We start from the raw sequence: 25,367 nt of genomic DNA on the forward strand, positions 1-25,367 counted from the left end.
ATTTGGATATGCCATCGCAGAATTAAACACTTTACATTGGCCAAACCTAATTACACATGTTCTAATGAAATAAAAACGAGACGGGGAAAAAATTACTGCCTGATTTTCTGTATGAAAATGTCATGGTCTGTTAGTACAATGAAAAGTTACATTAATTAATAGGAACTTCATATATGGATTATTAGATTGGACAAGTCGTTTCAGTCACTGTGGTCATTTTCAAAAATAATGCCCCAGGTATATGGCAGCATATACGCAAGAAACTGGGTGTCTTAATTAAAACAGTCCCGCCTTTTGGGAAATTGGGAAGTAAAATGTAGTAATTTTATGAGGATCTTATTTCTACTCATACCTAAAGAGTGAATTCATATAAGCGTTCCCAAACCCTTTATGGCCGAGGACCTTTAACTTTATGGCACTGCATACTCCAAACAGCACTACTGGTCTCCACAACACGGCTAATGAAGTGGTTGACCTTTTCCGACTGAAGACGCCCACTCAGCAGCTTAAACACCAAACTATTATCAGCTAACAGTAATCCCAATTATGTTAGATAATTACAAACACAGTGCTTTTTCTTCCAAGCCAAATGAAAAGATGATAACAATAGGCGATGCCATCACAGGAAAGGGTATAGAAAGGGAAACTATAGTCTTAGAAAAAGGTTGTTCCTCAAGGAGATGGGTATTCCCTACATATTAGGGATAATCTACACCCAAGCAGTTGTTGAAGAATATAAAAAAGACAAAAGCAAGACGGAACATAATCACTCATTGATGAATGAGTGAAGGAGTGGGGGTTTGTCTCTGTGGGAAATGTGGCTGTGACGACATATTTCGTCAACACAATATCAAAATTATATATTTCTTTCTTAATCATTTGGATGACACTTTACGTTCTGATCTTTGCGTGTTATGTTGATTTTGCACTTAGTTCTCAAAAAATATTATTGTTATTATTATTAATAAAAAGTATTTAATTTACACAGAATTAAAAAATAAAAATAGGCTTTGCCATGTGGTTATTTCATATAGACTATTCATTTTTTTAATTATTAAAAAACTGTATGCTATATCGTTGTGGAGATATGAAATAGAGCTGTATTCAATCAAAACATATCTCGGTCGACTGAAATACTACCTACTCTTCAACCAATCAATTGGTCATTGGGGAAAAAACATTTGCATGTTATCTCTATATAAACTAAATTGTCCACAGTGTACTCTACCTGGTAGCATTGTGTGTCCATCAAACTATACATTGTTAATGCTTTGCAATGGGAGCACCGCATATTCACACAATCCTACAAACACCAGCAGCCTGACGAGGCACTGAGCTCTGCACGTTTGGAGTGCTTTTTGGGTAGCGGAGAGTTGAAGAATGTCATTTGTAAAAAGCTGCACTGATCACTGAGAAATGAATACTGCTATATATATATATATATACACATATATCTTTACTCTCTAACTACGTGCTTCAGCCTTCCCTTCATCCAGGGCAAGTACTCTTGTCCCGACCTTGGATGTATAATAAGATTGGTGCTGACCCATATGGTGTAGACCGCCGACATCTGTACTTCTGCGGATATTCCGTATCATAGCAACCAGACTCAACAATGGTCCATCCATCCATCCATCCATCCATCTTCGTCTACTTATCCGGGGTCGGGTCACGGGGGCAGCAGCTTGAGCAGGGGACCCCAAGCTTACCTTTCCTGAGCCACATTAACCAGCTCCGACTGGGGGATCCCGAGGCGTTCCCAGGCCAGGTTGGAGATATAATCCCTCCACCTAGTCCTGGGTCTTCCCCGAGGCCTCGTCCCAGCTGGACGTGCCTGGAACACCTTCCTAGGGAGGCGTCCAGGGGGCATCCTTACCAGATGCCCAAACCACCTCAACTGGCTCCTTTCGACGCTCCTCACGGACGACAACAATGGTATCTCAGCTAAAAAAAATGGTGTGCCTCTAAAGCGTGCTAGCTCTCTAGCTCTCCCAGCTGGGTGTATTTCAGAAGAGCGCCTGGCATTTTCAGGTGGGAAAAAAAATGCTTTGTTCGACCTTATGAAAGTAACACCAGCGATTGTCCGACCAATGAGAATTTGGTCGTACAAGAGCATATCGTCCAACCAATCGATCAATCGACCTGGAGACGTCAGCCCGGATATGAAATGATCTATATCGGGATAAAAGATTTTGGTCATCTTGCCCAGCCCTATTCCAACAAATACAGTACACATTCTTAATTGTACTCTATTAGTCAGACAGTGTGTATTTATTTCAAAAAAATACAATAGCTTTCTCTGGGTCCCTAACAGTATTATTCAATTACTCTTTGAAAAAGATGATAAAAAAAGAAATGTCCACATATTCCAGAAAAGAATGAAGTGGCTATCAAGATGATGCGTGATTCAGCCATTCAATTTTCTGCTTTGTTGAGCATGCCTCTTGGCAACTGTGTTACAGTAACTACCTATGACAATTTGGCAAGTATTTCAATTTTATGCCTTTTGACATTTATTTAAAACACTATGTAATGAAAGGTCACAGCTGTCAAGCTTTCTTGTACTTTCCGTTTAACACACCAGATTTAAATAAACTGTTTAATTAACTTTTTTTTTTAACACCCAGCATTTGGCCAAGAGGCTTACTGAGCAATGCAGTGTTCAGTTTCTTTAGAGAACTTTGTGTAGCTATGGTGAAATCTTCATCCGGTCAATGAGAACACTTGTCACTGTCATTGTCGTCGTGCTTGTTACATTTAACTCCGGAACATTACATCAGTCTGTCACCTCTAGTAACTTTTTCATCATGCGTTTTTGTTATTCCTTTGAAGTGATCATATATATACCTTTGTAATTACTGAACCCCATCCACTGGAAGCATTTGCATGTATTGATGATTATACTATTAAAGCCTCAACATGTAACTACTGTATATACAATGTTCAAATTAGGTTTACAATTTCTAGCATCCTAGCTTCATCATCTCATCTGCATGCTTACAGACAACTCTGCACGAAATGTTCAGTGAGTGTTACCGTCTTACTAGAGTGTTTTCTGTTGGCGTAAATGTTATGTGTGTGTGTGTGTGTGTGTGTGTGTGTGTGTGTGTGTGCTTGTGATGTGTTTTTGCTTGTTTATAAATCTGTGTAGGCGTCTTAATGTAACTGTACATACCAGCAGGACAGGCACCTTCTGACATTATGAGTACTTCAGACTGCTGCTTGCAGGCATCCCTGCGCAGGAAACACTCGTTCTGGTAGTTCTGATTGTTGGATCCGCACACTGGGGTATAGTCATTGTTGCACTGCAGAGAGGAGAGGAGAAAACAGTTAAGAAGATATAAGCTGGATAATAAGCTGAGATGCTCATATTAGGGTCATCTAAAAAAAAAAAGAAAACGAGGTTGTGTCCTAAAATAAAGCTGAATATTCATTCAATATGTCGATTTTCAGGATAGACGCCATTGTCTTGACAGGGTAAGTACTTACTGGAGTAAAGGAAGTGAAGTGAGTGAAGGACAGATTTTATCACTGTACAGTATTTGCATTTTGCAAGCCAATTTCTCCGAAAAAATGAAAGAGTAGGCTATCGTCAACTACAAGTATAATCCACAAATTGATAAAGAATAAATAGATATAGATTGCATTTAAAAAAGAAAAAATCAAGATGAAAATGCTTTAACTTAAAACACAAACCTCTTGTTTCGCCCCTCAAAGACTAATAATAATAATAATAATAATGTGGGAGTTAAGTTTTAAGGGTTGATGTGTGTTTTTTTTTTTTTGGTCTGATGTGCATAAAGTAAGCCGTTTTGTCAGTGTGAAATGTATTGTGTATATTTTCGGCCCACCTTGGTGAAAAAGACGCAAAAGGTTTTTGATTTAACTTGGCCAGTTTACTAAGTTGGTTGAATTATGACTAGATAATAATGATGAAGCATGGTCAAATAAAATGAAAATACCAATCCCCAAGGAGTCACTGCAATAGGACTATTGTATACGCATTCACCAACAATTTGCAGAGAATTCCAGATGAAAGTACATGATACTTCCATCATATTGAAACAGACAGCACACTTTGACAGATCTATAAATTAGTTTGAAGATTTGAGGGTGTGCATTTGTTTATCACTGGCGATCTGATTTCAGTTATGAAGAACAGTTGGGCGCACGCCTTGTCAGCATTGTATCCAATTTTGAAACTGACATATCATCACAATCACATCACAATTTTAAAGGCCCTGGAAATATATTCTCTCAACTAGCTTCTTATTATGAGTGATCCTACATGAACACAGTGTTTCCTCTATGTTGATTTGAAAATGGCGGCCCGCCATGGCAACATTTCTGCCGCCATTGGTATCAGAAATAGGGCAAGACGCACGATGTACAGTAGTCGCGGTTGCCTTTTAAATGATCCTGCCTGTTGGAAAGCCTGTCCACGCCCCACACAGGTTGAGTGAGCGGCACTGCTGTTTAGAGAGGCAGCGGACTTTTTATTTATTCCTTTTCTTCATTCTGTCTGGTTTGTGCGTTCGTGAGGAAAACGTGAGTATTGTGGGCTACATGTGGAGTTTAGTGTGTGACACCATGCAGGACAAATAAATCTGTGTAGTTTAACTATTTAGATCAAAGTTAAGGCAGGAGTTGTCAAGAAAGCCTTATTTTCCTTTCTCCACGGCACACTCGTTAGAGTCTACTTAGCTAATCAGCGCCGTTAATGTGTGATATCGCCGGTTTATATCACACTCTGTGTGTGCTCTGAGTGTTTATATGTTAAAGTTAACTTTTATAATATAGCATAGGAGGTTATTGTGAAGTGAATCTCAGTTTCTGTGTTCTGTATTTAACCACCTCGTGATTATGTCTGTAGCCTACTCTCCATGTCTGTAGCCTACTTGTAACATTGGTAACAGCTACAGCTAATATCATTGTGCACTGTAAGTTTATAGCTGCTGCTTTTAGTTCACTTAGTAACTATATTAACCACTGTTGATTCCTATAACATTCATAATTATTAATATAGCTCCCTTTATTCTCCTTTAATTAGCTTCAGAAAACCATCCAGCATCTACAGCTGCTCACCTCTGGTGTTGCAGGTTAAGTGACTTGCTCAAGGGCACTGAGCAAAATAGCTGCTAAGGTACAAGAGAACATTACTCATTCATTTTGCCACACGGTTTGTTGGCTTCGGAGCAACTCTAGATTTTTCAGATGACTGATGGCACAAGAGCACCGAGTCTTAGTTTTCTCTTTTTTTTTTTGGGCAATGGAGGAGAGATATTCATTTGATTTGATATTGATTCCCCTGTGCTACACCACAGGAATAACAAACGTGATTACTCAATTGAGAAACATTCCCTTCCATTCCCTTGGAAGAAAGAATGGTTATCAGAGGGTCCAGAGAAATTGTTCCACCGCAGTCACGGCCTATAACCCGATTAAATGTAAATGTGCTGAACAATGGGAAATGTGTGAAAATGTGTTCCTGCTGGGTGTAGCGAGGACGAGGGGACTTGGTAGAGGGGACTCTCTACAACAGGGACAAGGCTAGGGAGCTCATGGCTCTTTGTCTCCACTTCAGTTCCCCTTTAAGTCTCTAAAGGTCTTCAACGCTTTTTTTAAGCCAAGGACCCCTTAACTGGAAGAGATACGGCTCAGGGACCCCCTACTAAATATATTGTTTTAAATTAGTTGCATATAAAACTGGACCTACAATAACATGTAGGGTGGCCTAAAGCCTTCATAGGCTACATACCTTTTTAGTGCATAGAATACTATGCTATTAAAATAATAATTGTTGGCATGATTTTATAAATCATGTGTTAATGTTACACATAGTTGTGGCACAGTGAATCCTTTGGGATAAACTGTATCTGTGGATGGCTACCTTACCTATAGGCCAGTAAGCCTATCATTAATGTTTTTTTCACGAAGCGGCTGATTAATATTGTCTAATAATTAGAGATGCACCGATTGACCAGCCGGTGACCGGAATTGGCCGATTTTCACGTCATCGGCCATGACCGGCGACCTGCCGGTCAGACTGACATATGCCGATTTTATGCCTGTCAAATTCACTCGGGCGCCGCATGACTTACATCGCGCAACATCAGCACCACACGTGCACATGCAGGGTTTCCGCTGTATGCATGTAGCAGCGGCGCACTGCCGCTCAATCAGCTGTTTAAGAAATGTCATCAAGTCGTAATTATACACGGCTCGACCAGTCAGCCGCTCTCTCTCTCTCGCTCTCCTCTGAGGCCGAAAAACTGGAACATGAAAACGGTCCCGTGAAATATGACAGCTACAGTTTATCGGAAAATAGCGTCAGCACACTGACTTTGATGAATTTACTGTTTATCAGACCCCAGATGAGACAAGAAGCTAACGTTAGCTAACGTTAGCAAACGCTGTGGTCCCTCTGCCTCTGTCGCCACGCTGGCCGCTGTAGGAGACGCTGTAAACAAAAAAAAAAAAAAAGAGACGCTGTATTCCTCCGACACGCTGTATTAACGTTACTTTTTACGCTTTCCAGGTTAGGGGGGGTGCATACCACTCAAAACCAACATTAAAAACATAGTAATCTTTAAAGAGTTTAGTTTTGTTGTTAAACTGTGTGTAAAATGAACGGTGACGTTAAATCATCTGTTTCAGGTAACGGCACTCTAGGGTACCGTCTATTTGCTGGATTGTTCCGAGGTAACCGCCGGTAGCTAACGTCAGCAGATCAGCCTGTTGACAGCAATGGTATTGTTCATATTTATGGACAATGACACATAAAGCAAACTTGCTAAAAAAGGAACTACACGCTGTTTTCAGGTAACGTTACTGTTGACGTTCAAACAGGCCTGTGTGTGTGTGTTTTGAGAAATATCTTTATACTGCATTAAGGCTATATTTATTTTATTTTTATTTGTTATTTATATATTATTTTATTGCCATTACCTGTTTTCCTGTTTTCATACATACAGAAGTTTAGTTTGCTAAATTTATCACATTTTTGTAGTTGGATATTGGATGTGAAAAGAAGGAAATGGTTCTTCCATAACATTGCACTTTAGATTTCCCACACCAGGAGTAATTTATATAGTTGTATTTTATAGCGATCAATTATCTATTTAAAAAATGTTCTATGTTCTATGCAAAATGTAATATGTTCTATTAAAGAAAAGATAGAAAATAAATATTTGTGTGTGCTGTAAAGTGGTTAGAAAATATGAAATCGGAATCGGCTAAAATCGGTATCGGCTGGCCTAACACAAAGAAAATCGGAAATCGGAATCGGCCTAGAAAGTTGGAATTGGTGCATCTCTACTAATAATATGTTGGATTCATGTTAAGACATTTTAAATTTCGAAAAAGAAAAAAACAAAATTCTGCTCTAATGGATATGGATATGGAACCTGTTCTCTCTGGGCCAAATCATCTAGCTGTGACCTCGCACAACTCTACATGGCTCTCACAAAAGCACATGACAATCGAGAAGCATTAACACATGCAAGTCTCACTTCAACTACAGCAAAGTAGATTCAGGCTGATTCTATCATTACACTAAGCCAAGAAAATGCATCCATGTCTTTCCATTTTGGCCCTCGACTCACACAAAGCTCGAAATCTGAGCTGTTTAAAAACATTTGCCAAAGTTAACACATTTGAAAATGCCTGCCTCAAGTTTTAGGGGGAAAAAAAGGGAACTTTGTTAAAAAGATGGTGTAAGCCTGCTCTGACACAGGTCAGGTGCTATGAAGCTGTAAAGAGGTAAACTTTGCAACCTTTTTTAGTTATTGTGCGACTTTGGACTTTGGTTATGTCTTTGATAACAGTGAAACATTTCTGTAACATCATTTTAACCAATGAACTCAATTTTAACGTCTCAAAACATTTTGACTTACCAATCCAAAGCATGCATATAAACTTAAAACTGTGTCAGACAGAATGCTCACCTTCCTCTGGGAAGTTTCTCTCTAAACAAAAAGGCCAAAGGCCAAAATGAACCAAAAATGTTTAGAGAAGCCTATGGTTTAAACAATTAAAACTTAGTAATGCTAAATCACAGTATACAGTAGGTGATTACAGAAAGCAGGAGGTTAACGGAGGTTAAGGCTGCGTTCACACTGCCTGCGTCGGCCGTCTGACGGTCTGGCAAAAACGCAGGTATTTCCATTCATTTTGATTGGGGGTAGTGTGTTTAGGCTGCGGACGGGGTTGCCGCAGAGGGGACACTCAAAAAAATATACACACGTTCCACCAAAACAAGTTCCTTCCCGAGGCTATTTTGCAGAGGCACCGTCATTGAGTCAGGCGCTTAGCGCCGCCCAAGATGATTGTGATTGGTTTAAAGAAATGCCAATAAACCAGAGCACGTTGTTCTCCCATCCCAGAATGCTGTGTAGACTAGCCAGACCCTACTCTGCAGCGCTGTGGAGATAGATACAGCTGAGACTCAGCACAGTGGCGACTGTCTGTCCAACCCATTCTCATTACCACCATACGTCACATACGTAAGTTATACAAAAACATACCTATTTTAACCTAAACCACAATCCTTTCCTAAATGTGACCAAGCAGTTTTGTTGCCTAAACCTAACCATACTCTGCCCATTAAAAATTATACCAAAGGGGTACCCACTGCGTTTCAAATGACCAAGTGGCCGTATGTGACAAGTTAAGAGTGAGAATGTGTCGGTCTGTCACACTTCTTGCCAGGTGTTGGCTAAGAGTTTCGTTGTTTGACCCCCAAAAGAGGACAAAGAAGAAGAGATTTAGCAACTTTCCAACCGTTTAGGTGTTTTGAGTGTGGACAGAGATCCTTATGCAAAGGACCAACAAAAACAGTAGTGTGAACACACATAGTTTTCACACATAAACTGCTTTTTCAAATTTAGCTGGCCTAGTGAGAATGTAATCTGAGACACACAGCCACACAGAAGGTCTAATGGCCGCAGGGAGAAGTGCAAAAATAACCACGCCATCGATTCTGGAGCCCAGGAGCATCAGAACGATCAAGTGTGAACACTGTTTTTATTCAGCTTAGGGGGAAAAGACGGCACAATACACACAAAGAGAGTAAAAGGAGGAGGAGTATAGAAGCGAAAGAGACACTGCACACTGGCTCTTTATCAAAGGGATTGAGATGCAGGAAGGAAAGAGGCTGTGGAGAAGACGAGAGGCAAACACGATGAGTGAAATTGGGCTTTGGGGGCAGAAGACGCCAGTGGAAATGGATGAGAGCGAGACAGAAGGAGACTGAGGGGTAATGAAAGTCAAGAAAAAAACAGACGTGAGATGCAGACGGCTAGAGACAGAGAGAATGAGAGAGGGAGAGAGAAAGAGAGATGGAGCACGAAAAACTTGGCATGATAAAAAAGAACCACAGTGCCTGAAGAAACCAAGGCAAAAAAAGGACATCATGAAATAAAATAAAAAAAGAATGAGGAGAAGAAGAAATGGGGACACAGACCGAGAGAGGGAGAGGAATAGAAAATCCCTTCAAAGGAGAGTGGGAGAGAATTAAAAAATGGCAAGCCCACAAAGGCGCTTGGAATAGCTTACTGCAGGCCCGTGCTTTTCTGCCATACTCTATCCTTCCCCTCTGTCTCTCACCCCCCCCACCCCCTTTCCCTTCCCCTCACTCTCACACTCTCTCCCATCTGGCTCAGGCTGTTCTTAACCTGGGGACTCCCACTTTATGCCAGGCATGATGCAACGGAAGGGAAAGCTGCCCGGCAGAACCCTGCGGGTGTCTTTTAAGAGCGCCTTCTTCTCTATGAAAAACTCCCCCACCCCATCGCTTGATCTTCCCCAGTATTTGGCGCTCATCCCTGCGGAAGGGAGAGGAGTGATGAGAGGATGGGTGATTTAAAACCTCCGTCTCCCGAAGAAGAGGCACAACACGGAGGCTGCAGCTGTGTGCAAATTACAGTTAACACCCAGACATTCTTGTGGGTATAAGAGAGGATGCTGTCATATGGGCCTGCTAAAGCATGTTGGGTGTGTCCCTTTTATATTTTAGGTGAGGACCACAAGTGAGTGTCTTAGACAAAAAAAAGCAGAAATAGACTGCCAAACATGATATAAGACAAGACATTAAACATTGCACGTCATCATTTTGACTGAATCTTACTTCAACCTGTCTAGCTGAAAAAAACCTTTGACACTTATCTGCCAAGTTCTTCTTTATTCATCTGGGATTTCTCTTGATGTGACGGTGAGGGAGTGAGCAAGGAGAGGTTCCAGATTTCAAACTTTCAAACTGACGCGCATTTCTTCATACAGCACTCCTTTACACAGCACATGACCATATTAGATACAAAGGCGTTCTTGTTATAGCCTTTGTCAGGGCGCTGAAGCTTTGATCCTTGAATTCCTTGATAACTAGCAGCGTGTGATGTTGGCGGTCTGCTAATATAAGCTTCGTCACCTGTTGCACTTTACTGCAAGTCGGCCCATACGACTGCCAGCTGAATGTAAATGAAAATAGACAAAGGGGGCAAAACAAATCTGGGATGTGTGTTTGAAAGATAGGGTCATTTGAAGGAAGATTTGGGAGGAGGAAAAATGAATCGACTATGTTGATGAGAGGGGGTGTCTCAGACAGAAGGTGAGAAAAATTTGATCCTCCACAATTCTCTGCAGACAGGGTAGCGGGGGCCATTGGCCGGGCCATATGGCACGGCCTTATGTGCCCGCTGGCTGAGGCTTTTCAGAAGTCGCAGACATTACCCCACACCTCCGCTGTGACAAAACCTGGACAGTCGCGTGGTGTCTCGCCCATGAACACAGCAACAGCAGAGGTGTCGATGGTCCTGTGTGAGTGTGAGTGTGTGTGTGTGTGTGTGTGTGTGTGTGTGTGTGTGTGTGTGTGTGTGTGTGCTTATGTTCTTTTGTGTGCCTGGAGTGGCGTAGTGAGAGGAACTAATGAAGACAATGTATGTGTATTCATGCAGGTAAACTTCAGTGCACTTCAAATACATTTCTGTTCTCTGGAGTTACATTTGCAGCATCTTGTGCGCATTGAAGTTTGTTTCTATTCTTTGATCTGTTTTATATCCCTTTCCACCCATTCTGTTTGTTTTTTTTTGTCACTAGAAATTTTCCACAAACCTCCTGCAGGGGCTGCTGTGGTTCTGCCTACCCTTAATTCTCTTCATCCAAGTTCCAAAAGCTAAGCTTTGGAACTGCAGCCAGGACCTGTTGTCTTTTTACCTGGCTGAGATCGGTGCATCACACACACACACACACACACACACACACACACACACACACACACACACACACACACACACACACACACACACACACACACACACACACACATGCACAGACACACACACAAACACAAAGCAACTGGCGCATTCCACCATCTGAGCACACAAAAAAGGCATCCGCGCCTTACCAGGTCACAACACACTTTGCAAACACAACTTTGCAAAACAAGCGGAACCATAATCATTCATTCTGTGCTTCCCTTGCAGCTCCCAACGCTGACTTTTACAGAGCGTCCGACATAACTGCCGGCTGACAGGGGTGGAACAAAGACAGGTGGTGGGAGGAGGAGGGGAGGCAGAGGAGTAGGGGTAATGCAGAGTGAAAAAAAGAGAGGAGGACGTGAGAAAAAGGAGGGAGGTGTAAGAGATAGAGGAAAGGAGATGCATGGAGGCCAGCAGGGTGAGGGAGTAGAGGAGGTAAGAAGGATGAGATTGAAAGGTGAAAAAGTGATGGAGGCGGAAGGACGACAGGACGATAGCAACGACAGGAACGAACGAGCAGAACAATGTGGGGGAGTAGCGAGGGACACGCACAACAGAAACCGCTCGAGAGGGAGACAAAGGAGACGAGAGATGCAAAGTGAAGGCGAGTGCACGCATCAGTGCGTGACTATGTAGCGAAGGGAAGGAGCATGCCAATTTGGGTGGTAGAGCTCTGCAACATGCAGCGAGAGCAAACATGACAGGATAATAATAGCAATATCAATAAAATCAAACTAAAATCAAAAGGCGAGAAAACAAATGACTCATCCGTTCCACGGAGTACCACTCCACCCAAACCCTGCAACCGCCACATATGCAAAACATGATCATCATTCCAAGCAACAATTAGTCAGATATTTGCATATCCTACAGATAGAAGTCACACTGAGGTACAGTATGTGTGGACTGCAGCACAGCTGGGGCGCTGTCATTCTGAAGTGTGATATCCATTGTACAAAACTGCACGATTATTGGATTTGAAATTAAACACAGAATGGAATACTACAGATTTTAAGACTTGTCACCATAGATATAAAACAGTTTTATATCTATTCTTGTCACTGTTATCTCAAACAATGCTCTTTTTCATATTGAAAAATGCATCTTACATGATTCATTTGCATGAAATTGTTAGTTACAAAATAAAAATCGGAACTGCGAGTTAAGACGCTAACAAACGAAGCTTGATATATTGAAAAGCAATCACCAATGTGAAACCGTTTGTAATAAATATGCAGCTCCCTGACAGCAACATTTTAATTTGAGGCAGCATGATGACCGAGTCGAACTTAGCTCATTTTGTCAGCCTTATACTTAACTGCCTTGGATTCATTGTGACAACTGTGTGGCTTGCACTAAAATAATAATAAATAATAAAACACAGGGCTTTCATCCAGGAGAGCTGGAATTGCGTCCCGCATGTGGCATTTATTAATCGTAACCCATTATTAAAATTAACCCAATGTTCTTTTCCTAAACCCAACCATTTTCCTAAGCGTGTAACGTTGGTCAATGTTGTGTTTTTGTCGGGGTTTTTTTGTTACTACAGCCTTTCCCAATGTTCTTTTCCTAAACCCAACCTTTTTATTTATTTATTTTTTTTACACGCGTGTGACCTTGTTCTCGCGATAGCAAGGCACGTTCTCGTGATAACACGCCACGTGGCGACGCCACGTGTTGTGTATGTTTACATCCGCTGTATACAGCGTAGACATACACGTGGATAGCTCAAAATGTGTACAGATAACACGCCATTTGGCTTCAGGAAAGTGGCATGTATGTTTACACAAAGTCATGATGCCATGTTGGTAATAATGTGTTAAAACATACACACATACATTGTGTATTAGGTGTAATAAATGCCCAAAAACTACTTCACATATTCACTATCAATAGATAACTGCAATAGATACAACATAACAGGCTAATTTGCCATCCATCTGATAGGACGAAGATGGCAACAAGGTGGGTATTTGCAGCTATACCTTTCTAAGCCCCTCCTGAGAGATTATAAAAGTGCCTCCTTCTCAGCTGGGAGTCCCTGCAGGCTGATGCTCCCTGCAGTGTGGCCTAGGTCTGCCCCATGGGTCTGATGCCAGGTTACTAGAACTTTAAATACCTTAAAAGGGAGGCACCCAGGGGTACAACTTTACCAAGTGCCTGAACTGCCTGAAGCAATGTTTGTCAATGTAGAGGCGCAGGAAACCATATTTCAGACGAGGTAACTTTGGGTGTCAAGTGTTTGTTTAAGCATCCTGTATGACAAGACTGTAGTCATTGGATCTAGCTGTCATTTAATCCCAGGATCAAATTTACCCTCACTTGTTGTGAATATAACAACAGTATACCAGACAACCTTCACAACACCGGCAGAAAACTCTACTCTTTCTGCCTCTTGATCACTCTTGATCACCACAGTGGACCCTCACTGCATTGTGGACCCAGCACCAAAGCTGGCCTGGTTCAAGTTAGCATGAATTGGGCCTACATTCAAATTAGTAAACCCAGAGTAGCAATGCTGCTTCTACTTTCTTTTCCTATAGGCATATTTGTGTGTAGAACTGGTCAGAAAATGACCAAACAGCTGCCCCTTATGGAGAATCTACATCTTTTCCTGAGCTATATGCTAACTGCAGGGAAAGTCAGCAGCAACACCCAGGCAGAAGAACCAGGCATTCTGCTGTACGTTTTCTTCTCTACATACAGGCTCTTGACTGATCAAGTGAATCATTATGTCACTGTACATATGCTTCAGTTATGACAAACTGTCTTAATTTGTTGAAAATATTTTTTTTAATTGTCATCAACAAGAGATTACAGGCAATTCCCATTCTTGAAAAGATACCCTAACACTGTCCTCAAACACAAGGTCTACAGATTTCCCTGTCACATTGCATTTAGACAGCAGCTGCACAAGTGTCAACAGAGACCATATCACAAGCTAATGATATGACTGGCTCAGTTGGGCAAATTTAGAGTGCTGCTATGCTAGCACAGCAAGTGACTGTTGCACATGTAGGCAATGTGGCAGATGCTATTCCGCGAGAAGGCCTTAACTCAAATGGGATCACTGTGGCAGCCTTTCTGTCAGCGACTCTTAGTCCCGGGACAGCCTACTGGTATGGACTTGCATCTAGGCTGAATGCCTCCACTCGCAGTGCCTCACGCCCAAGACTAATGTCTAAATAGGACCTGCTTTCTAAATGACAGGCCCGCAACTTAAAACCTGTACAAAGTCCTTGCTGAATCCCCATCTAAAGTATTCCCTGTCACCCCCACTGCTGACTCGAACAAATCAAAGACTAAGCTTTAACATCTTTCTACAAGCGCCATGTTAGAGAGCACAGTGTGCTCCACCTCCCCACTATAGTCACCTCACTACAGAGTGTTAGTTCACACGAGGTCACACTCATAGTCGGTAGGCAATCCGCAGCTGCCAACCTGCAACATAATCAGGAGCCAAACATCAACATGGATATGGATTGGATTAGGTTCATTTATCAATTTTTATTTACCACCATGGAAAATGTTTGTTGTTGTATAGTTATTGATACAAATTTAATTTTCAGTGAAGTTTACAAAATAAAACTAGGGTCCATTAGTTCATTATACTGTTTTACGTAGGCTACATGTTTGTTTTTAGCATGTTTTTGACAATTTCTCTCTACAATTTCCTCTTGGTCATAACTCTTTAACAAAACAACCAAATTAAATGGGCTTTATCAATAAATTGTTATTAGATGACATTGTTGTTATTGTTACATATCATTATAGGCTTAAAAAATTCAGTGTTGGTCAGGTGCTAGTTTTCTAGTCACATCCACTCCCCGTAACTTGTTTGATGAATTTAACAGTGGGAGACAACAAAAAGAAGGATGCATAAAGTCAACAAAGAAAGGAACCAACAGTTGAACAATGTAGTACGAGGCAAACTCAACAACCTTTACTTTTACAGAATGATTGTGCATGTGGGGCTGTTGAGTATCCTCCAACACAGTGGAGTCAGTGGCTCAGAACTGCTGAAAAGGGATTTCATTTAGCTGAAGGACACTCTTGGGAACCTTTCTGTGCAACGACTCAGGCACCACCCCAACATAAAACAGGGGCATGAAATGCTTCACTACACTGCTATCCCTTCATCAGCATGTGTGGCATATACAATGGATTTCAATGACAACTTTGACATTTTCTGAGGGGCACAGAAAATTGTTTCAAGAGGATAGAATCCACTGATCCCAGCTGAGAGCTAAGGTGGTATGCAAGAATTTATTACATGGCCTCAAAATATTCCTTTGAAACGTCTGAGAGTATCTAAAGCCACAGAGACGTATGGAGCTGAGAGCAAATCTGACACTTTGTGCATCTATGACGTTAACATTAAAAAAGTAAATAAGAAACCGGTGCCCTCCTTCTCCATCTGCATCTGCCACAAACTCCTTTAGTCTATCAGAGATTATAAAGCATAAGTTAACAGGGCTTTTAGAGTTCAACTCCAACTGGGATTTCGCTGCCCAAGACGACTGTAACTGGTTTAAAGAAATACAAGCAAGCCTATACCTATACCATTATGATAATGGCTGCAGCCAGACCTTTCTCCAGCGGTGACACAGCGCTGTGGAGATACACCTGGCCTAGCCATTTTGTTTCACCTCAAATACACAATTTTTTTAATTCAATTTGACACAACATTTGAGATTTGGGTTTGATTCGGAAGTCTAGAACCAGACTGATATCAGTCTTCCCCCATCTTCCCAGTTAAAAAGGCTGCCTAGAAATTTCACTGCTACATTATGAGAAAGCAGTTTCTAACCGTGACATCATTTTTACATGTAACACAATTATACCTTCAAGGGACAAAACCCTTTAGTGGCCATAGGAAGCAGGCTTCTGCACAATTCAGAATTGAATTCCAATTCCAATTTAATTCTTGAATTTGAATTGATGTAAAAAACAGGATCTAGAATTACAATTCAAATTTGAATCAAAGGAAGCAGAATTGCAATTCAATAAAAATTCAAAGAAATTCATATACATAATGTAAGTGTTTAATCAATGAAGCTTTACAATATATGTCAGATATGATTGCATTGCATATTCTATAAATGATATTAGTTTGAACTACTTGTACTGATTACATTAACAGGAAGTGTTTTCCCCCAGCCATGAATGTTAAAAGATCAAAAAAACAAATAATTAAGTTAGATTCATTGTAATTTGTGGAACATGATGGAATATGACTCCATTTCCCAGAATGCTTTAGTTTAACCAAGTATTTAAAATTGTTGCCAAACAATTTGAGGTGGACATTTGTTTGAAAGCTTCTTTTCGACACAATTTGATGGTCAACACTGGACTTTTTAAGTTCCAGAAGTCCCTTACAACTTCAGATTACAAACATTTATAAATTTGACACCTGTAATAACAGTGACATGTAAAATAATAGCAGAATCCCGGAATGCTGTGTGGACTAGCCAGACCCTCTTCCGCAGCGCTGTGGAGGAAGGTCTGGCAATGCGAGACTAACCCTAACCAAACCTTAACTATAAAGCCTACTGTGTCAGATGAGTAACGATTTCGGAAGGCATTGACAAATGATGTTGTTCTGCTGATAATGGCATCACATCAGAAAACGCGTACGTGTTATTCTGGAGGGCAATGTATTTTGCTTTTTAATTGGACATGTTGATTGTTTTACTCGTACAGTTGCTATATAACACACCGTTTTTCAATTGCATTATTTTCCTGTGGAGAAAAGTAAGTAATTACTCGCAGTCTAGAGGAAGAAGAGGCTGAGCCTCCACAGCCATCAGGCTCAGATTCTTGCATTTGCAGTAATCTTCTCATACAGCACTTCATAATTTTAAATGTTATGTAAGGTTTGTCTCATTTTTGTCTTGTTTTGGTATTTTCTTTATGAACTACTCCAAATATAAAGTGCATGGTGAGTCACACACACTGTATTTTGCTGTATGGTAATGATGAGGAGGCCATACACAATCTAAGAGGTAGAGACACTAGCAATTTGTTAGAAATCGAGGTAGAAAAGGTGCAATTACAAAGAGTAAAAGCAATAGAAAACACCATATTTTTGTTGTACTGCACATTGCTGCAGCTCCTTTTTTCACCCTGTGTGTTGAGCTCTCTGTTTTAGCTACAGAGTGAGGCATTCTGTAGCTAGGTAAGGACTACTAGCCAGTCAGAAGCAGAGTATGAGGGCATGCCATGCTAGCAGCTAGGCGAGCATTATAACGTGTGTTACAAAGTGACGCACGTTCGTCACGGAAGTAAAGGCTGGACTACAATAGAGCTGTTTGGAGCAGTTTGTGAACAGTGTTTTCTGTTGGAGATGGTAAGTCCCTTTGGGGTGGACTTTGGGCTTTTTCACTTTGTAAACCTATAACGTGCACAAAAAAGATATATAACACAATAAAGGAAAGGGAAAAAGCCAAAAAGCATAATATTAGCACTTTAAAGCTTAAGGCTTTCAATCTCTCTAAAAGGTGGAAAATCAGTCATATCAAAATAAGCCTGAAACACACTGTTTACAATCAGTGTTGGCAATCTCTGATTTACCGAGACAAGAGCGTACACAGATGATTGAATCAGCAACAGAGGGTCAGGCTGGAGACAGACAACACGTTTCGACCAAAACAAAATATATATAGGCTAGGCTAGGTAAAGCAAGAACGGAGAATAATATTACTTAGCTGCACTAGAGATGTGACAAAAGAGAGTATGTTATGTACAACACTGCATGAGTGTTTCATTAGTCTGGATCAACAGAAGTACATTTCCAGAATTGTTCCTTTTGCTTTATGTGTTGCCATTCTCAAAATCCCTTTGCTATGGGAAACATCAACAACCTTCGAGCTAGTAAGCCACACGCTGAAAATGGCAAGTTTTGAAGAAAATTTGGATCGTGCAACAAGGCAGGCCTGCTTAGTTCTTTCGGGGAATGGTTGTAAATATTTACAAACTAGTGCAGTGCAGTGTGAATATGGGCCTGTTTGGAACGGGCCGATTGCTTGGCCTGTGGTATTGCTGCTTGTAGAATTCTTCAAAACCAAATTGTATCCCAAAATGACTTACAGAAGGACCCCAGACCACTTCATATGCAAATCCACTGTTTTGCCTACTACTGACTTTACAGTGTAGGCTACTTCTACATCAGAGGAAGACATTGTATAGGCCTACTGTATTTACCTGACAGAGAACGGGGCAGATTCAGAATGTAATCACAAAATATCACATGAAATGAAATATCATGAAAATGTGGCATAATCAGACATTAGCGTCATGAACTCATGGCAGTGCGCTACCCATCTGGCCCGTTATGAGAGCTAATCAGCACATATCTGCGTTCATCAACCACCAGAACCGGACCGTGTGTGTGTGTGTGTGCACGCAGAGAGAGCGAGAGAGAGAGAGAGGGACAGACGTTGCCTCGTGTCGGATCGTTAACGAATTTAACACTTCAGCAGAGGTGTTCATTTCCATACAGGTTTAGTGGTTTGACGGTTAACGGTGAAGTAGGGGATTTGATTTGCGACGGTAATGTTATTAGTGTTGTAAGTTAGCAGTAGACTTAATTAACCCGACCCAGGGTGAGTCTGATGAAAACTGATGTGTCTGCCCGGTTCAACTCTGAGATTTTCTCGCATTGCACAGCGCTGTGAAGGAATAATCTCAGAGATTACGTTATGTTCTGCCAGCTCACAACAACTTAATACAATAGCAGGAAAAGAGTCCCTCCGCTGTTGTAAAGCGTTCTGCATGTGGCGTCTGCGTGTGATGTGCAGGTTACCTTCCCCCCAAACACGGCCCCAAACACGGACACACATATATACAGATATGTCTCGCTGCCACTTGTCTGGTTGTGCTTTGCATGTGTGGGATTCTGAAACGTCCTTAAATTCGGGAATTGTCGTTTGTTTATTCAAAGTCAAAGACAGTCCAAAGTAGTGCAACTTTGCACATTTTTGTGGGTCTGAGGTGTATGTCACATTTTAGCTGCCAAAGCTCCGCTGCTCTCTGTCTCTGGTCCTCAGGGTGAGAGGGGGAGTGGCCGGCGGCTAGAGCGGCAAAAGTCAATGTGTGCTTCTTTTACCTATATATTTAACGATATCTTTTGCATTTCTAATCCAAACGTCAAACTTAGCACTGGACTTACTCGTGCCCGTAGCAAAACACCTGTCAAGTTTGAAATCCATCCGACTAATGGTTTGAGAGATATGCGCATAACAGATGGACAGACAGACAGACAAACAGACAGACAGACATTCCTGCAATTTATAGATAGATAATATGTTTACAGCATTTACTCTCTAACTGGGACGTTTTGGGACCGACTGGTGGGGATTGCTATGGACTAAATACATACGCTGATACACTGGTAAGAGCAAATGACATTTAACCATGTATCCAGCTAATTTAAATAGCTCCTGTTACTGTATTGTGTGAACAGTTAACAGTTCACTTGATATTTAATGTGACGATTTCTTTTGCGGTGCAAATGTTCCACCAAAACAAGATCCTTCCCGAGACTATTCCGCAGAGCTAGCGTTAACATTGGCTACAACCGAGTCCAGACAGTTTGTGTCTATCACAACCGATCCTGCCCCTACACAACAGGTGCGAGATGGCTCAATCCATTACTACCATTGCTAGAGGTGATGTGGAATAGCCCAAGTCACTGCAAAAACAAGGGGGGTCATACATTTTTATTATGTCAATCACTCTCTTATTTTTTTTACTTAACTTGATTGCTAATTGCTGACTCAATCAACTGTAAATGTAACTGTGATGCCTTCTTTGTAGTGTGGTGTCTATAGTTTAAGTTTGATGTTAAATGGTGATAATTGTGGCAATTATTGTACCTGATGGATACACTGATGTCTGTTCGGGGTAGAAAAACTGATCAAACATCAGATAAGATATATATATATATATATATATACAATGAAAGTAAAATAACAAAATACAGAGTAATGCTAAGAAATAGTTAATGTCAAACATCATTAGTGGTTCTAGTTTTAGGTTTTGTGAATATCAACGGCTTAGCCCAGAAACCTGTGGATTTCTAGGCCAAGGAGTCTGGAAAGATCATTGACAGATTAATACTGCAAATGACATTTGGCACATATACCATCATATACATATACTATATATGTTATATACTTTAATAATTGTATATATAAATATATATATATAAATAAATATGTGATATATACACAATTATTCAACTCATCGAGTGTGCCATATTTCATTTGCAGTATTAATCTGTCAGATGATCTTTCCAGACTCCTCGGCCTAGAAATCCACAGGTTTCTGGGCTAAGCCGTTGATATTCACTAAACCTAAAACTAGAACCACTAATTGTGTTTGAAATTAACTATTTCTTAGCATTACTCTGTACTTTGTTATTTTACTTTCATTTTATCCAAACACACACAGGCGTCTGCAGTTGAAAAACACTACTCTAATATGAACTCTGTGCTCATAGCACCACTTATTGTACTTACTTGGGAAAATCTGTACACCAAATGATCAATACTTGCAAGAGTACCCTTGCAAGCACACTTGAAAATATTGCTCCACTCAGGACAAAACAGACATTGTGTGGTAAGACATCACCGTTATCAGGCAGGTTTGTGAAAAAGTTTTTTTTAAAAGAGCAACAGAGCAGCCAAAAGAAAATGGAAGCATTATGGCAACTATGATAAATCAATAGTTACATTGATTACAACAATGCTGTTCATTCAGCAAGTGGAGCTAATATCCGCAGGGTTGTTGCACAGGCTGGATCCAACTCTACATTATTTTACTCTAGTGCTTTATGCAATCTAACCCACAATTAGCCACACTTTAGAAAAAGTCACCACCGGTGCAATAAAATGTAACTGATGGCGGATTAGCTGTCTAACACCTAACATATAATCACTTCTCCAATTTACGGTAAAGTTCTAATCAAATCAACAACTTCCTATACTTATAGGCTAATTTCTGTCACTTCACAGAGTTAAATACGGCACACGTTGCTCCAACCAAAATAATTAGTGGTCTGACATTTAACACAGAAAACATCTCTGTTGACTCTTTTAGACCTCAGTGAAACCTTCAACATAAATGTTTGATGTGTGTTTCAGACACATATCACTAAAAGAAAAGTCTAGTATATGTTTCTACAAGGTAGTTTCATCAGACCGCTTGATGTACAATGCTAAGCAGTTCAGTACATGCAGATAGTCAGAGCTTTTGATTTGTTACATGTCCATCATCAAAGAGTGGATTAGCGTTATCTTTTCCAAAGGCCCTGCACACCCACAGTGCACCACCAAAGGTGTTCTCACTTATCGTGCATGCCTGATTACACTTCTGAGGCCTGTGTGGGTGTGTGCAGACCGCGCTTGATTGACATCTCTCTGACCCTGCTGCTAATTTTGTCACACCTGTTGGGGTGAACAAAATGATACCTTTTTCATTCTTATACGTTCATGTAGTTCGGTGACCTCTTGTAAATGTTTTTGTTGTATCTACAGTAATAACTGTCTTTTATGACCCTGGTGTTGTGCTGCATTTAAAGTGGCCATATTAAGCTCATTTTCAGGTTCATAATTGTATTTAGAGGTTATATCAGAATAGGTTTACATGGTTTAATTTTCAAAAAACACCATATTTTTGTTGTACTGTACATTGCTGCAGCTCCTCTTTTCACCCTGTGTGTTCAGGTCTCTGTTTTAGCTACAGAGTGAGACCTCTCACTGCTGTAACATCTTTGTTGGCAGTCGCACATTCGCAGTAGCTAGGTAAGGATTACATGAGCTAGCTAGCTGTTTGTTTCTCTAACTTCAGTAGTACAAGGCAGGATTAGCTGGGAGACTTCTTCTAAATGAGGGCACACTTCCAACTTTGAATGGAATACCTGCACAGGGACATGGAAGTAGTTCTTTTGTAGATTATGGTGAACTAGTGTGTGTTGTAGCAGTGTTTTGCCATTCAGAACGAGCTAGCATGCTACGGTTAGCCAGCTCGTCTCGGCTAGTGACGTAGAAAGCCCTGCTGATTTTGACCAGCTCACCTGGAGACTGAAGGCAGGTTACATTCAGAAACCGTATCTCACACAAAGCAGCATGGAAGTTGTTTTTTTTCTCCAAGTTTGTATGCGTGTGGAAGCACGAGAGACACAAAATAACACCCCAAATCCCAGAAAAAGTGTTTTTATCATAATATGGGCACTTTAAAGCTTAAAAAGTGCATTAAAAATATGTGATTCAGTATTCTGTTGTTTTTTGTATTATTATTATTATCATTATTATTATCAGTATTATCAGTGAGAAAGATAGCATTAGAATACTACATCCAGTGTGTGTGTTTGGACAAATACAATGTCAATACTCTACACTCATTAGAGTAACTCCTTAATTCATCTTTTTGTAAAATGGCATCTGTGGTGCATATATTTAAATATGGAAGAAAATGCAGAAACAACAATTGTGTTCAAGCTCATTTCAAATGCATTTAGAGCTTGGCTCATGATGAGCCTATACACACACCTGACATTTCTCAGGCCATTCCTCTGAGACTGCTGGGTTTTTTCTGCATGCGAGTGTGTGTGTGTGTGTGTGTGTGTGTGTCTTTTCTCTCTAAGGACAGTGACGAGTTATACCCTTTAAAATGTAAAACTTGCCCTTCTTGCGAATTTAAAAGATGCATTTGAGTTTAAGTAATCACATCTACACATTACACATTATTAGGGATTTGCTATATGAGCTGATGTTTAGTTGACAGGACTATAGTATTGTCCAGCCTAAGTGCACACACACACACACACACACACACACACACACACACACACACACACACATTCAAGCATGCATCTATGCACAAAGATAAAGAGAGACGCATACAAACAAGACAAGACACATCCTTCATCCACAGAGACCTGACTGATAGCCTGATCCATTTCCTGTATCCATTAGAGGCGGCTCTAGATTATGCAATTCATCCCAAGGCTATCATCCACCTCTATCAATAATAAACATATCCACGAAACTAGGGCTAGCCTCAGAGGACGGAGACGGCACCGCCCAGCACGTTCTACTTCTGATGAAACCCTCTGTCTGCTCGGCCCGTACCGAGCACCGCATTCGCTTCCACGCGACTTGTCTTCAGTTGCTGAGACCCCCCCAGCCTCCAGGCACAATCTTTACTTATGCCTTCCCGCACTTATCAAAGCGGTGGCTTTATCAACTCTGACAGAGACGTCTCAGTGCTTATGGTGTTGGCAGAGAGCACCTGTGGCTCATGACAAGAGCCAGACGCTCTCGTACGAGATTCCTCTGTATCTCTGATGCACCCTCTGTCTTTCAAACAGCTGACCCTGTCGTCATGTGATTGATGTCTGGTGCAGCATTTGTGACATGACCTGGTGCTGGGGTCGGGTAGTCAGGGAGCTCGGTATAGGAGGCAGTGTTGCTTTTTTGACAAAAATTTTGTGTTTGATGTCAAGGGAGGCATTCTGTTTGAGCCATTCATATGATGCTACACAGGTTAATCCCCGGTGGTACTTCTCGAGGCCAGGCTTCCATCCAAATGTAGCGTGAATCTTTACAGAATGTACAGTAAGTCGGCAAAAGAAACTACTGCCGTGCGAATAGGAGTTGGGCTCATCAAGATAAACAGTCGGTAACAATAAAGCATTGGAGAGAAAGAGGCTGCAACGAGATGACGTAATTAAAAGAGCACCAGCCACACCTCAAACAGTGGAAAACTGTGGAAAAAAATGTGATCTAAATATGGCATTTAAAGCTTTCAAGTTGTTAGGGATAGCGCCCAATTTTGAGTGACACCATTCATTATTTAAATGTATGATTCAAATACCTGCTGACGAAAACATATATTTTAGAAATAGAACAGGATTGGTTGTGTTGCTAGAGTATTTCCATTGCCAAAGCCACATGCATTTTCTTTTTTTAGAAATTTATAATGATGAATCCATTATGACCGCAGATTGATCTAGTATATTGTTTACAGTTTGCTTACCTAAGCTATTTAATCCCACTCAGCCTTCAAGTAATGTTCTTGTTTATAATTCTACCTGTCCCCAGTGCAATTACCCTTCATTCAGGAGTTATCTATCTTGAAACAAGACTAGGTAAGGCACATCACTGCTGTTTTAAACAAGATGTAGTGTAGTCAAGTGGCTTGTAATGAAGCTTAAAACAAATCATCTTCACTGATAGAAACATTTATCCTTTCAAATCAAAAAATGACGCCTGCATCGGTATGGAGATGGCTCACATAAAGCCAGAACTGGATAACATGTGTAAAGCCCATTTAGGTCAGCCTGGTTTATCCTGTGTCACTGTTGGAAAAGTAATTTGTCAGATTATTAGCCTCATACTGGGGGACGGACCTTTTATTATGTGGGATACCGGGACAACCAAAACCCTAATGATGGTTCAGTATGGAAGAAAAGAAGCACCGTAGGTGGTGTGTCTGAGATAATGGCCACCGACAGAGTTGGGTCAATTATATGAATGCAATGATATCAAACTTGGTTTCCTGAAGAAATTGGTCTTGATTTACACTGGAGTTAGTACCAACTGAAACAGAGTTGCAGTCGAATGCTGTGTTCCACAGGCCCAGCGAAGTTTTATTTTGCTTTGGGAAAAAAAACTTGAGCAAAGCAGTACTCCGGACACTTAGAACCAGTCAGTGTCAGAAAAGGTGAACGGGAAAAAAACAAACAGATCCCTGAGGAGTGCCGTCAGAGTGACAAATCTGTTCTGTGCCTGACACTGTGTTGTATTCCACAGACCTTCTAGACAGAGGGTTTGTCAAACGTTGTCTGGGTAAGTGACAAACTCTTCTCCCATGATGCCTTGCCGTGTTTGCGAACACTGGTCAAGTCCTTACAATAAAAAGGACAGACAAAGCGAGAGAGAGAGTAGCAGGAGACAGAAACAAGGGATGGTGAGCTATTTGGACAAGCGAGGGAGAGAAAGAGACAGACAGAGTAATGGACGAGACGGGAGTTTCTGTGACAACGGGAAGATGGAGAGAGATAGAGGGAGACTGGGAGGTGGCTGGCTTGTGCTTCTGCTCTTTAACCGC

General features: G+C 41.0%; 1 protein-coding gene across 2 annotated transcripts in view; it reads right to left on the reverse strand.

The window, feature by feature from the left end:
• Nucleotides 1-25,367, reverse strand: part of tmeff2a (transmembrane protein with EGF-like and two follistatin-like domains 2a) — a 126,658-nt gene that overhangs the window by 68,328 nt on the left and 32,963 nt on the right. For both annotated transcript variants that reach the window (XM_078263226.1, XM_078263225.1), the window contains exon 3: nucleotides 3,176-3,305. In XM_078263226.1, the coding sequence (XP_078119352.1) occupies nucleotides 3,176-3,305 (130 nt within the window). The remainder of the gene's footprint in view (nucleotides 1-3,175; nucleotides 3,306-25,367) is intronic.

The sequence above is a fragment of the Sander vitreus genome, chromosome 11, assembly GCF_031162955.1.
Source record: "Sander vitreus isolate 19-12246 chromosome 11, sanVit1, whole genome shotgun sequence".
Taxonomy (NCBI): domain Eukaryota; kingdom Metazoa; phylum Chordata; class Actinopteri; order Perciformes; family Percidae; genus Sander; species Sander vitreus.